This window comes from Macrobrachium rosenbergii, chromosome 22 (genome assembly GCF_040412425.1).
Source record: "Macrobrachium rosenbergii isolate ZJJX-2024 chromosome 22, ASM4041242v1, whole genome shotgun sequence".
In the NCBI taxonomy this organism is placed as follows: Eukaryota; Metazoa; Arthropoda; class Malacostraca; order Decapoda; family Palaemonidae; genus Macrobrachium; species Macrobrachium rosenbergii.
The window spans coordinates 20,852,102-20,866,368 of NC_089762.1; the positions used below are offsets into that span (position 1 = coordinate 20,852,102).

Below are 14,267 nucleotides of genomic sequence, written 5' to 3' on the forward strand. Positions count from 1 at the left end.
ACCTGATAAAAGCTACAACTATGGGTTGTTTTTTGTTGTATTTTACATGAAACTGTGCACATTTTCATATATAAAACTTTATGTAACGGCTAATATAAAATGGTGCAAACATTACGACAAAGTGACTAAAGAATTTCTGAGATTTTCGGCCGAGTTACTGAGCGCGGACGTAAGGAAAAAATTTTTTTTTTAAATTCACCATAAATTGAAATATTGTGCTAGAGACTTCCAATTTGTTGCAAAATGAAGGTAAATGATTGAATATTACTAAATTGTAAGAGTTTTAGCTTACAATTGCGTTTTTCTACCATTTCGGTCGAGTCAAAGTTGACCGAAGGTTGAAATTTTGGCACTTATCGTGATTTATATGAAAATAATTCAAAACTGATAAAAGCTACAACTATGGGTTGTTTTTTGTTGTATTTTACATGAAATTGCGCACATTTTCATATATAAAACTTTATGTAACGGCTAATATAAAATGGTGCAAAAATTACGACAAAGTGACTAAAGAATTTCTGAGATTTTCAGCAGAGTTACCGCGCGGACGTAAGGAAAAAGTTTTTTTTCAAAAATTCACCATAAATCGAAATATTGTGCTAGAGACTTCCAATCTGTTGCAAAATGAAGGTAAATGATTGAATATTACTAGAATGTAAGGGTTTTATCTTACAATTGCATTTTTCGACCATTTCGATCGAGTCAATGTTGACCGAAGGTTGAAATTTTGGCACTTATTGTGATTTATATGAAAATATTTCAAAACTTATAAAAGCTACAACCATGGGTTGTTTTTTGTTGTATTCTACATGAAATTGCGCACATTTTCATATATAAAACTTTATGTAATGGCTAATATAAAACGTGCAAAAATTACGACAAAGTGACGAAAGAATTTCTGAGATGCGTCGCTGATGCTCTGTAGTGCGAGAAGAAAGAAATTCGCGCATGCGCGGCTGGGTAACGCTTGTAAACAAAACAACAGCTTGATCCGTGAACTCCCAGCATCCCTCAAGGCGCATGATTTAAAACCTTTCACAAACTAGGCCTATAACTATTTTTCCTCGAATATTTAAAAAAACTTTTTGTAGTCAACGTACCGTACGTCCACTCGGCACCCGACAGACAATTTTAGTCGATGTACGATACGTCCAGTCAGCGTTTAAGGGTTAATGGAACTACAACATTCCTTTTTCCCTTAATTATATCTCTCACCTTATCACCCTACTACTGTGCTCTGCAGTATACTTAGTATTTTTGTATCTTCTTCCTTCAATCCTACGCACACTGCTGATATTTGATTTTTCTTTCCATACAATATTCACAACATATAATCAACTAATCAAGGTTATTTTTTTATGCCTTCAGATATTTGTGATTATCTCAAAAGTCAGAGTTTCCAGAGGTAATAGAGTTGTGCTGTTATGACACAAAAATCAATGACCACACCATTTCCATGAACTGTGCACTGGCATCACACCCAAAGGGCCTAGTATGATGTCAGTCTGGGTTGAGTGAACGCAGCGATAGTACATGACCTCTGATCTCTTTTGATATGACATTTAGCCATTTTAATATTACATTAACCCTTCGACATTCCAATGATGTGCTGATAACCATATGCAATCCAACCTCACAGATCCCGAAGGTGTACTGTATGTCATATCAAAATCATTTCAACAAAAATTCATCACAAAAGATGTCTACATGTTAAAACAAAAAAGTCAGAGTGTTACATCACAGGGTGCTTGCTGTATGTATAGGAAATAGTTATGCTGAGACTATGATAAAAGATGCAAAGATGATGATAAAATTATGAAAGGTTATTAAGCAATACATGAGGTCCAAATAATTACTGTACATAAGCTAAGCAAATTCATACTTTGTTAAAGGATTTTTTATACAGATTAACTTTGAAGTCCATGGTAAAAATATCCCTAAGGATGGTAATGAGTTACTGATTACCAGCAGTGACTAACTTGCACAGTATACCCCTGTTTTTCATACACAGATTGCATTTACTTTAACTTTTTTACTTCTTAGTTGCCCCTGTTCCTTAGTACTTGATATCCTAGTAAGTTTGGTATAGCAATTAGTTAAAAAATCATATATTTGCTTCTCCAACCATAGCTCATTCTTTTAGAATGACTGTCAGCAGTCTAAAGTAACTCAGGACTTCCAATTTCAATCAATCTTCTAAGATTACACTGCTCTATAAAAACCTGACTTTATCCTCTTACATTATATTCTTGTAGAATACTAACCTTAAATTTATCCTTTTGAATGACACCATTCTCAATGTGCTGTCTGATCTGATGGACAACTGTTAACATGGCAATGTTTGTTTTACCAGCACCAGTAGGGGCACACACCAACATATTTTCATTACTATGGTAAGCAACCGGGTACACAACTGTCTGAATACGATTCAGAGTCTTGCATCCTTTAAAAGCTATCTGACCAATCTGAAAATAAAATGTTATTAAAAACATATAATTTCTGTCAAAAAGCAAGCATTAAAAAATATCAGAACAAAGCTTCAGTCTGTGTATGTCTACATGATACTTTTCACTTTTCTTCTTTCTTACAATCGTCAGCTGAAAACCCTTACGGACAAAGTCAACAGAATAAACCCAAGAGGGCTCCAAAGGGATATCAGCCTGCAGAGAGAGGCAAGTTATAAGAAAAGGTGATATATAAATAAATGAGGAAACTGAAAATAAAACCAATACCTCTGAAATTTAGGAGACATCAGCAGAGAGTGAGGAGAGTTTGTTTCTCGTTTAAATACTTGGAGATCAGAAAATCGCCAACTACGCTGGGTAAACTATTCCATAGTTTAGTTATAACAAAGATAAAACTCCAAGCAAAATGAGTAGTACTGAACCTTATGATGGAAAATGATAGTGTTTGCAGCAACAGCTGCCTAGTGTTGCGAGCAAAAACATCTAGGTCAGGTAAAGAATAGTACAGATGATCTTTATTGTTGTAGTGCATTTTACACAATAAACATACTGAACTCACTTTATGTTTCTGCCACAAGTCAACATTAAGAGTTGGAAAAATAAACTTGAAAAATGACAACTATCCAAGAGTTTGAGATGAGAGTCAGCACCAGAAGATGACACTGAAGAAATATGCTCCAAACAAGGCAGACGAAAACAGTTAAAACACTTGAGGTATAACAGCTCATATAACCGCAAAACGTCTTTCTCCCGCTAAATACTTATCTGCCAGATAAATGCCACAAACTCAAATCATCGTGTCATACTAACCCTCAACAAGCTGAGATATAAAACTTTCCCAATCAATACAGTTGGAAGAGTACACTCCCAGTGTAAAGGATACATTTCCCAGCCTTGGTAATATCTAAAAATCATTTCTAATTTTGTGTTCCTACTACAAAAGATATCTTATTCTATATGCACAGTTGCTATTTAAAAAGAGTGCTTTTCACAGATCACTGGCATTCTGTCCAACTGAAAATCTCTAGAGAATTTGGTTACAGGAACATAAAAAACCCTAACCTCTAAGGGCCTATGGTATCTTCTGTTTGAAAGCCAATGAGTTATTCGCATTTGGGGGAATAAGAAAGAGCTCTATATTTCTTGCCATAAACAATTAGTTATGTTAGAAATCCACTGGAAAATGATCATAAGTGGAACAATTTTATAAAAATATATTTAACATAAGATGAGGAGCTGACAGACCAATTTTGAAAAACTGTACTTAGCAATTTCTATGTCTATCCTAGACTACGGATGTCAGATATACAGTTCAGTCTATGAAACAAATTTGAAAAGTCTGGACCCAGTTCATAATGTGAGACAAAATATGCACTGGGGCTTTTAAATCTTGTCACACAAGCAATTCACCAACTAAGGGACTTTTGATCAATAAGATTTATTTATATATACTCATCCATCAGCTTTCCCAATTTGAGCCAACAGACTGCTTCAGTCAACAAATACAAAGTCTCCTCCAATAACTGAACTACCTCCTCCATGGATCATGCATAAGGTATAAACTTGTACACAAAATAAACTTGTACACAAAATACTTATAAAAAAGCTTTACATATATCCCAGACCATCATACAAACATGCAGTAGAACTTGTAAGCTATACAGGTTCACACTATGCAATATACACTGATGGATTCAAATTTTGATGAAAGTGTGACAAAATTTAAAATGAGTCTGTACTATATACATTATTTACCATTAAAACCTTCAGTCAAATGATACACAGACTCGTTGTTTACTGAAATATGACATTTTTATTCTAAAATAATGTTTAACACATACTTACCTGTTAGTTACATATAGCTTTAGTCTTTGACGTCACGGCAAAATTTCAAAACGCGCGGCAGAGCCAGTCCGAATATCGGGTGATCGCCCTTACCTGCCCTCTGTCGGGGTACTAGGAACTATTCCAACATGCTTCAGAATAATTTGCCTACCTGTCCCCGTGGGGAAGAGGGTGGGCTTTCGTATATGTAACTAACAGGTAAGTATGTGTTAAACATTATTTTAGAATAAAAATGTCATTTTAACACATACAACTTACCTGTTAGTTACATATAGCTGATTGACACCTTTAGGAGGTGGGGCAATGACAGCTAAAAAGAGTTGTTGGAAACATTAAGGTTATTAATGTAGAAAATTTCTTAGTTCCTCACCTGCTAAGGTAGCTGATTCCACAGTTACTGCCTCAGTAACCTGCTATCCTTAGAGCAACCGCTGGGTATAATGACCTGGTCGCAGATTGCTTAAGCTGGGTATCAGTCACCTAGGACATGGCCGTGACAATACCACAAGTATGCCCCTGCTCAGGCGCAGCACAAACATCATGAATTACAAAGGGGTCACCCAACACCAAAGAAAAAGCATAACCATAAAAACCAAAACCAACTGTGGGGTAAAACTATCCAACACTTACCCTCACAGACAACCGTAAAAACCTTCACACTCCAAAAAACAAGTAAGTAAAGGTAGGTTAATCCTCCTTTACCCCTTTACCCATTACCGTGCCAGATACAACAAAGGGCCCTAACGTGCTGCACTCATCAAACACTGTCTGCACTTGGAGAGAGATAATGCAAAGCAAATACAGACTTACATCTCCAGTAGGTTGCTTGCACAATATCTTGAAGGGAGAGGTTCCTTTTATAAGCGAGAGAAGTAGAGATAGCCCTCACTTCGTGAGCCTTCACTTTACACATTTTCAAATCATTCTCTGAAATATTGGAGTGAGCTTCAGAAATCAGATCTCTAATAAAAAAGGACATGGCATTCTTGGACATCGGTCTAAGAGGGTTCCTGACCGAACACCATAAGGAATCTGAAGGACCCCTAATATCTTTAGTCCTTCGCAAATAATATTTCAAGGCTCTGACTGGGCAGAGGAACCTCTCCTGCTCCTTACCTACCAATTCCGACAGACTCGGAATCTCAAAAGAGCGAGGCCACGGGTGCGAAGGGGTCTCGTTCTTGGCCATAAAAAACAGTTTGAAAGAACAAATTGCTTTTGAAGTAGAGAATCCTACTCTCTTATCCAAGGTGTGGATCTCACTGATTCTCTTAGCTGTAGCTAACAAAACTAAAAAGAGGGTTTTCCTCGTAAGATCTCTTAAAGAAGCAGAATCCATAGGTTCAAATTTCTCAGACATAAGCCACTTCAGGACTACATCAAGATTCCACAAAACAACTTTAGCATCTGACCTCTTAGAGGTACCGAAGGATTTAATAAGGTCCGTTATATCTTGGTTATTAGAGATATCCAAACCTCTGTGACGAAAAACAGTAGCCAGCATGCTACGATAACCTTTAAGTGTGGATACAGAAAGGTTCTTATTCCCGAGGAACAAAAGAAAATCCGCAATCTGCGTCACCGAGGTTCTGGAAGAGGAAATGTCATGATCTTTGCACCATGAACGAAACATATTCCACTTGGACTCATAGACCTTGATCGAAGATGGTCTTCTGGCTCTAGCGATGGATTGAGCCGCTTTCTTGAAAAATCCTTTGCTTCTGAGTAGACGTTCGATAGTCTGAACGCAGTTAGCCGCAGACTTGACAGGTTTTCGTGAAATCTCCTGAAGTGGGGCTGTCTGAGTAAATCTACTCTGTTTGGAAGGCTCCTCGGGAAGTCGATCAAGAGATCCATGAGAACTGGGAACCAATCCCTGGAAGGCCAGAAGGGGGCTATCAACGTCATCCTGGTGTTGGAGTGGTGCTGAAATTTCCTCAACACCGCACCTAACATCTTGAGCGGCGGGAAGGCGTAAAGGTCCAGACCCGACCAATTCAGTAGCATTGCGTCCGTCTGGAACTTGGTCCGGGACAGGGGAGCAGGTTGAGCCCTTGTTCGTCGCGAACAGGTCTCCAGAGGTTGACCCCAAAGTCGACTTGCACACTTCTTCGTGCAAAATCCACTCTGTGGACAGAACCTGGTGCTTCCTGCTCAAGGAGTCCGCTCTCACGTTGAGGGCTCCTGAATGAATCTCGTTAGGAGCAGAATCTTGTGCTTCTCTGCCCACAAAAGGAGGTCTCTTGCTACCTCGCTGAGGGAGTAAGAATGAGTGCCCCCCTGTTTTTTTATGTAAGACAACACTGTGGTGCTGTCTGAATGAACCAGAACTGTTTGTCCCTGTACGAATGGTAGGAAGTGTACGAGACTCAGGTGCATTGCTTTCAACTCCTTCTTGTTGATGTGCCATTCTTTTTCTGTCGCATTCCACAAACCTGAAATTTCTTTTACACCCAACGTCGCTCCCCATCCTACTTCTGACAAGTCTGCAAACAGTTCGTGGTTCGGGTTCGACGGAAATAGAGAGAGACCTTTCTCTAATTTTCTTCGATCTAACCACCACCTTAGATCCTCCTTGATAAGGTCCGAGATTGGAAAGGAGAAGGAGTCTGGAAGCGTTTTCCTGTTCCATTGCTCCCTGAGGTAGAATTGAAGGGGCCTCATGTGAAGTCTCCCCAGGGAGACAAACTTCTCTATTGACGCCAGAGTTCCCAGGAGGCTCATCCAAGCCTTTGCGGAACAGGTATCCATATCCAGAAAGTTCTGGACTTTTGCGAGACAGTCCGAGATTCTTTGATCTGACGGAAAAGCCAGAAAAGGAACTGTTTCCAGTCTCACTCCTAAATAGATCCTGGATTGTGAGGGAGATAGGTGAGACTTCTTCCAATTGATTAGAAGTCCTAGCTTCTGTGTCAAGTCGAGAGTTACTTTCAAATCCTCCAAGCACTGCGACTGAGACTGGGAACGAAGGAGCCAATCGTCTAGATAGAGAGATATCTTTATTCCCCTGAGATGAAGAGCTTTGGCAACAGTGGACATAACTCTTGTGAATACTTGAGGGGCTGTGGACAGACCGAAGCACAGAGTCCTGAACTGGTAAGTCCTCTCCTGGAAAACGAAGCGAAGAAACTTCCTGGACGCGGGATGGATCGAATGTGAAAGTAAGCGTCCTGCAGATCTATTGAGACCATCCAATCCCCGGACGAAGAGAATTGAGGACGGATTGCGTCGTCTCCATCGAGAAACTGGTTTTCTCCACGAAAAGGTTGAGAGAACTCACGTCCAGGACTGGTCTCCAGCCGCCTGAGGCCTTTGGAACAAGAAAAAGGCGGTTGTAAAAGCCTGGAGAGTTGACTTCTTCCACGATCTCTATCGCTCCTTTTAAAAGCATGGAGTCTACTTCCGCACTCAGAACCGAGCATTTTTCTAAGTTGCTGGAATATGCTGTCAAAGCTAAAGGTTCTGTTGCAAGAGGGGGCCTCTTGAGGAAGGGATAGAATATCCTTCCTTTAGCACGGACGTGGTCCACTGGTCCGCTCCGATCTCCTCCCAAATTTGCCAGAACTGCTGAAGTCTGGCTCCTACTAGTGCATGGAGGACATGCAGATCACTTTTTAATTGAGGGTTTGATAGCCTTGGAGACAAATCTTGCTTTGCCCCGAAACGAGATCCTGTACGGTTGAGGGCCTGCCACGAAAGGGCCTATCTTGATTAACTAGAGGACGAGTTTGCGCTGGCAGAGAAGGTTGAGGAGCCTTTGGTTTTACGAGTGGATTGCGCCAAAAAGGTCCTGAGTAAGGGATTTCGACACTTGGCCACAAGTTCTTGAGGGAAAAGGTACTTCTTATCCAGAGGTGCGAAAAGAAGAGTCGATCTTTGAGTCCTAGAAACTCCACGAGCGACAAAAGAGCACCAAAGTTGTCGCTTCTTAAGAACTCCTAACGTGAAGATGGAGGCTAACTCAGACGCACCGTCACGAATCCCTTTATCTAAGCAGGACATAACAGAAAAGAAATCATCGAAATGCGCTTCGGAAAGACCAAAAGACTTTACCTTCCTACCCAAAGCGCCAATAGTCCAGTCCATAAAACTGATGACTTCCAAAACTCGGAAAACGTTCTTCAAAAGGTGGTCCAACTCTGAAGGAGAGAAGAAAATCCGATCCGAGTTCATCGCAGAACAACGAGTAGAATCAACGAGACTGGAGAAGTCTCCTGAGAGGAGGCAGAAGCTCCCAGAGAGAAAACTTCCCCAGTGTCGTAGCAAGCCTTCGTCTTAGTAGAAAGCTTGGAAGGAGGGAAGCAGAAAGTGGTTTTCCCCTGATCACGTTTGTCTTCCAACCAGGAGTTCATTTTCTTTAATGCCTTCTTGGCTGAAATAGAAAGCACTAACTTCATAAAGGAAGAGGTAGAAGGCTTGAGTCTCTTGCGTACTGAGAGAGGGGAAGCCGGGCCGCAGGTGCAAAATCCTCAGGAAAATTATCAATAAAGAAGCGAAGAAGCTTCTTATAATCCAGCGAGAGGAGTCTGGTTCGTCTACAGGAAACTCTTCCACAACTTCTTCCTCAGACGAAATAGGAGAAAAACCTTCCACTTGCACATACACATCTTGTGAAGGAGGAGTAGGAGCCTGAATAAGAGCTTGAGTAGGAGCCTGAATAAGAGCTTGAGGAGGAGCCTGAGCCTGAGTAGGCGCCACAAGAGGAGCCTGAACTGGCGCCACAAGAGGAGCCTGAACTGGCGCCACAAGAGGAGCCTGAACTGGCGCCACAAAAGGAGCCTGGGATGGCGCCTCACCTGGCGCTACCTGAGGCGCTTTGAGCCTGAGAGCGCTAAATCTTGAGGAGCGCCTGAGCCTGACTAGGCGTGCGAGCCTGATCCTGAGCCTGAACAAAAGGAGGATCAAGAGACACAGATCGAGGAGGAGCTTTTGACTGGGCGCTCCGAGAGCTCGAGACGAAGGAGGAGGCATCAAATACACTTCAGAAGGCTTTGCTGGAGAAGAACCAGGCCTTCGAGCCCGCCAAGAATGCTTCCAATTTTCTTGTGCATCGCTCGAAGAAAGTCATGAGTAGACGAGGATCCAACTGGGGAACGATGATCAGTAGAGCCAGGATCGTGATGAGGAAGAGGCGCAGAAGCCACAATAGGCTTACGTGAAACCAAAGGAGAAACACCGGGAACGCTGGGCAATACCGAATGGGAAGTCTTATACCTCTTGCGCACATGAGCCTTGCGCCTGGGAGAAGACTCTTCTGACGACGAAAATCTCTCCGGACTCTCCCAAAAACTACAGGAAGGCTATGATAAGTTTAAATGGCTTCTTCTTCTGAACCGCTGAAGGCGAAAGATTCCTGTACCTCTTCAATGGTCTAGACTCGTGGAAATCTCCAGCCTCTGCAGCAGGCAAATCACTGGAGCTTGAAGAAAGACACTTCCTTGAGTCGCCTTTCCAACGGCGCTCTGAAACAGCCTGGGAAACAACAGGACTGTTAGGGGCGGCTGCTCGTGAGCAGACCCCACTCGCCTCCCTTGGACTTTCAGCATGTCTTCTCCCAGGAGCAGGGAGCTTGACAGAGGCTTAGGTCTAGGAGAACGAGTAGGCCGAGCAACCACCTCCTCCACCACACTAACACTTTGCACTGCACTTAAATTATTCACAATATCTTGGAAAGAATCCATACGCTCATGAAGGGATTTCACATTAACGCCAATATCCTCCATGGCGCCCACAATAAGGTTAAATCTGGCGTCCATCTGGACTTGATACTCAGACACGGTAACGGGTTCAGGGATATCAGAGTCAGGAATAGGAATATTAGTAGCCACGGGGATATTAATAGAAGTTTCCTGCATAGCTAAAGGAGATTCGGTTTCTGAGAGAGAGAAGAACTTCTAGCTAAAGCTTTCCTGGCTCTATCTTTCTCAAGCTTCTTTACATACTTAGATAGAGCCTTCCAATCTTTTCAGTCATACTGACACATTCATCACACTTCCTCTCATATGAACATTCCTGACCTCTACAAGCCACACAAATTGAATGAGGATCAAGACTAGCCTTGACCAACCTCGTCTTACAGCCTTTGCTGCATACCCTAAAGGTATAAGACCCAGAATCTGGCATAATTATCAGAAAACCTGACTAAATAGTTGACAAAAATAAACTGGCAAAGCCGCAAACCAACAAGAGAGTACTTCACCAAGTGAAAACACTCGATGTAGGCAGAAACAATGAAATTTCACTCAGTACCGACAACAATGTCGCGGCGTGACGGCAAAATTATTCTGAAGCATGTTGGAATAGCTCCTAGTACCCGACAGAGGGCAGGTAGGGCGATCACCCGATATTCGGACTGGCGCTGCCGCACGTTTTGAAATTTTGCCGTGACGTCAAAGACTAAAGCTATATGTAACCAACAGGTAAGTATGTGTTAAATCATAGTTTATACGAGGAAGGGTCATTATCATCAAAGGCAGGACAGGTTGAGAACACATGTTTTTCTATCATTTCCAGAGATTATGAGAACAAAGACCATATTATTTTCATGGAATATTTCTATTCCAGCTTAACCCTTTCTGATAAATTAGTTTGTGGCACAGTAAAGGTAAACTGGAAAGACTTGCAAACTGATATGAAAATAAAAGTGGAAAACTTCCAGTAACACATAATGGAATAAAAGTTGATGAAAAGAATTATGAAAATGATATTCATAAGAGTGCAAAGTGAAAGCAAAAGACAATCTTGGAAAAACATTGAGTAATCTGGGGAACAATGGTCCGCACATGGAAAAAGGAAAAAAAGAGCCAATCTATGAACTGAAACTTACCATACCTTATGGTTAAAACGCACTACTTGCCTGTTAGACTTAGTTTTTCAATACAAACGCATTACTTTATATTAACTTTAAGTGCATCTAAGCAAATTTCCAGATAATCAGCAAATGAAAAAAAAAATTTCCAAGTCTACCTGGCAGTCCATATATCCAGGTTCTGTTGACTATCTAATGGCAGAACAAGTCACAGGGTTTTGTTTTTTCTGAACAAACCACAAGAAACAGGAAATGGAAGGTTCCTGGTCCTGTAAAACAACAGGTTTGTACAGAAAAAAAATCTAAATAAAAATCATGAATTATCACAAACTCATTATTTTACATTCACCTGAACTTCTGCAGTATTTAGGTGGAAAGGCTTCTGTAACTACCACCCCCCTGGGTAGGCAAACAGAACCAGAGTCTGGGGGAGCAAAAAGAACTGGAGAAAGTTGCAGTATCCAGCTGCATAATTTACCTAGTCACTTTGGAATATCAGACAGATACATAGATTCCAAACATAGATATACAGTCATACCCCAAACTTACGTGAGGTTAGGTTCCAGAACCCCTTGCGCAAGGCAAATTTTTGCACGAGTTTGGCACAGTCTCTAAAAATGCTAATAAATGACTATTTCTAAAGTTTAAACACTAAGTATGACCCTAATCATGCTCCCAAATTATTAAGCTAACTTTTAAATGAAATTAAAGGTACTGTAATTTCATTTAAAAGTTAGCTTAATACATTACCCTTAAAAAAAGAAATGAATGGTTGACATAAAAATAGAGAGTTGGAAGAGAATTTCTGTCTCTCTCCCATTCCAGCTGATCTATTTTTAGAAGTCTCCTCAACCTCTTTTTAATAAGTTCTTTATTCTAAGTCTATTTCTCTTTGTTCTGAAGTGCTTTTTCATGAACAGTGTTTTTATTTGGACTAATACAACTCTGTTATTATGTCTCTGTGTTTTAGAATGTATTTGCCACACTAACGCATTTACACTTCGTAGACGGTACAGGTAAAATTAGATCAATTTAAACTATCTACTGTACAGGTAAAGACGTACAGAGAAAAGGGATTTTGACAAAGGAAAAATCTATTTCTGGGGGAAGACCTGTATCACCCAGTGAAATGGTTCCAATAGCACACATTTCTAGGTATAACTATTGCTAAATATACCAGAGAAAAAGCTATCCACAATGCCGGGTTACTACCCCGGATCGAAAGCACCATAATGGTGTCGGTATGCACTAGGGGTGAGTGGACACCACTATCACAGGTCTTCATCCTATAGATCTCTCTATTCTCAAAGCCCCAAATTTGGGTGAGCCGTACCAAGGATTGCCTCCCGCTCACCCACTAGGTGCCCTACGCGACCACCATCTTCATCCCAATATTAGCACCCACCAAGCTTGGTATACCACCCGGGTGGGAAAGGAAGTGCAGGGATGGGTCACTGGGTGACACAGGTCTTCCCCAGAAATAGATTTTTCCTTTGTCAAAATCCCTTTTCTGGGCACGACCTGTGTCACCCAGTGAAATAGTAACAGAGAATCAGCCATACAAGAGCTTGGTGGTACACCCCAAAGATTACCTTAATGGAGCTAAATAAAACTAAGAGAAAAATTACAGTGTTTTAATACTCCCAAATTATAAGAACAACACAATCAAAACTATAAGGCACACAGTCTAAAATTATAAAATAACCAATACCAAGACACTTAAGGCTAACAAGTTATGCCTGAAAACAGGATATCCACGGTACGGGTAGGAGTCAGGCTGTGAAGCAGGCCCGACCTAAAGGCTAGAAGCAGGGCAAGCAAGCGAGGCAGGTAGGCTAGAGAATATACCAATAGGTAAACGAGGATTACAAACCAAAAGGACAAAGAAGTTACATAAACTAGTCTTGAGCTGGACCAGGAGGAACAATACTTCCTGCAGCTACTGTAGAATATTTAAGAGCCTCTAGGGACTTAAGATAGTGGCGTTTAAATACTGTTGGTGATTTCCAGCCCGTATACTTTTTAAGGTCATCAAAATTCATGTTATCGAAATAGTTAGCTGAGGTGGCCACCGCTCGAATATCATGTACCGAGGTACTGAACCGGGTTTGCCTGTTTAATAAAATAAAGAATTTGTTGCCTGATGGCCTTTAAGGAAATGGTACCTCCATTTTCCCTAACAAAAAGAGGGCCTGAAGTTCTCTTAGAAGTTCTATTTAAATAAGCTTTTAAAGTATTGACTGGACATAAAGACAGATCCTGTGGAAGGGGAATAATCTTCCAAGGAGACCATCTATTTTGTGGATCCTCATTCTTTGCTAGAAAACTGAGGTCCGGAGACAACAGAACTTCACCTGACGGGAGGAAATCAACATGATTCGGCTCTCTAGAAAGAGCAGACAGTTCAGAAATTCTAGCTCCTGAGGCTAGACTTACTAGGAATAACGTTTTCCTTAACAGACTCAGGTATGAACATAATTTGTTATCAGTGTCTGATGCCAATTTAAGTACGTCAATTAAGTACCAGGAAACCGTGTGTGGACGGGTTGCTGGTCTAAGACGAGCTCATGCTTTAGGAATTGACGAAAAATATGAGTCTGTAAGGTTAATATTGAAGCCATGTAAAAATATTTTTCTTAAAGCCGATTTTGCTGTAGTAATAGAGGTGAGTCCTTTCTCAAATAATGACCTGAAGAACGAGATTGCAAGGTTCGTGGTCATTTCTTGAGCTTCAGATTCTCTCAGGAATAATACTAACTTTTTAACTGCTGAGTCATATTGTCTGAGGGTAGATTCCCTTTTGTCTGATTCTATGAACAGTGTGTTAATAGGATCAATGTTAGCATCTTTCTGAGCTGCAAATTTCATGAAGTCCATAAAGCTAGGGCATTCAGAATTCTTGAGGAAGCTGACACAGTCCGAGTTTGTACTATTTGCGTCAACTTTGGCCTGGGGATTTGTATGCACCGGAGTTTCAACTCTAGAAGAAGAGGAAACCAATTGCTCTTCGGCCAGTTGGGTGCCACAAGTGCTACTTGACCTTTGAATGATCTGAGCTTGTGTAAAACTTTCATCAATAGGTTTATTGGTGGAAACAGATAGATCCTTTGCCACCTGTTCCAGTCTATTGACATCGCATCTGTGGAGTG

The 14,267-nt window shown here is 41.0% G+C and overlaps 1 protein-coding gene across 3 annotated transcripts in view; it reads right to left on the reverse strand.

Moving 5' to 3' along the window:
• obe (obelus) overlaps nt 1-14,267 on the reverse strand; it is a 437,154-nt gene that overhangs the window by 307,773 nt on the left and 115,114 nt on the right. For all 3 annotated transcript variants that reach the window (XM_067124317.1, XM_067124318.1, XM_067124319.1), the window contains exon 11: nt 2,265-2,465. In XM_067124317.1, coding sequence (XP_066980418.1) covers nt 2,265-2,465 — 201 coding nt within the window. The remainder of the gene's footprint in view (nt 1-2,264; nt 2,466-14,267) is intronic.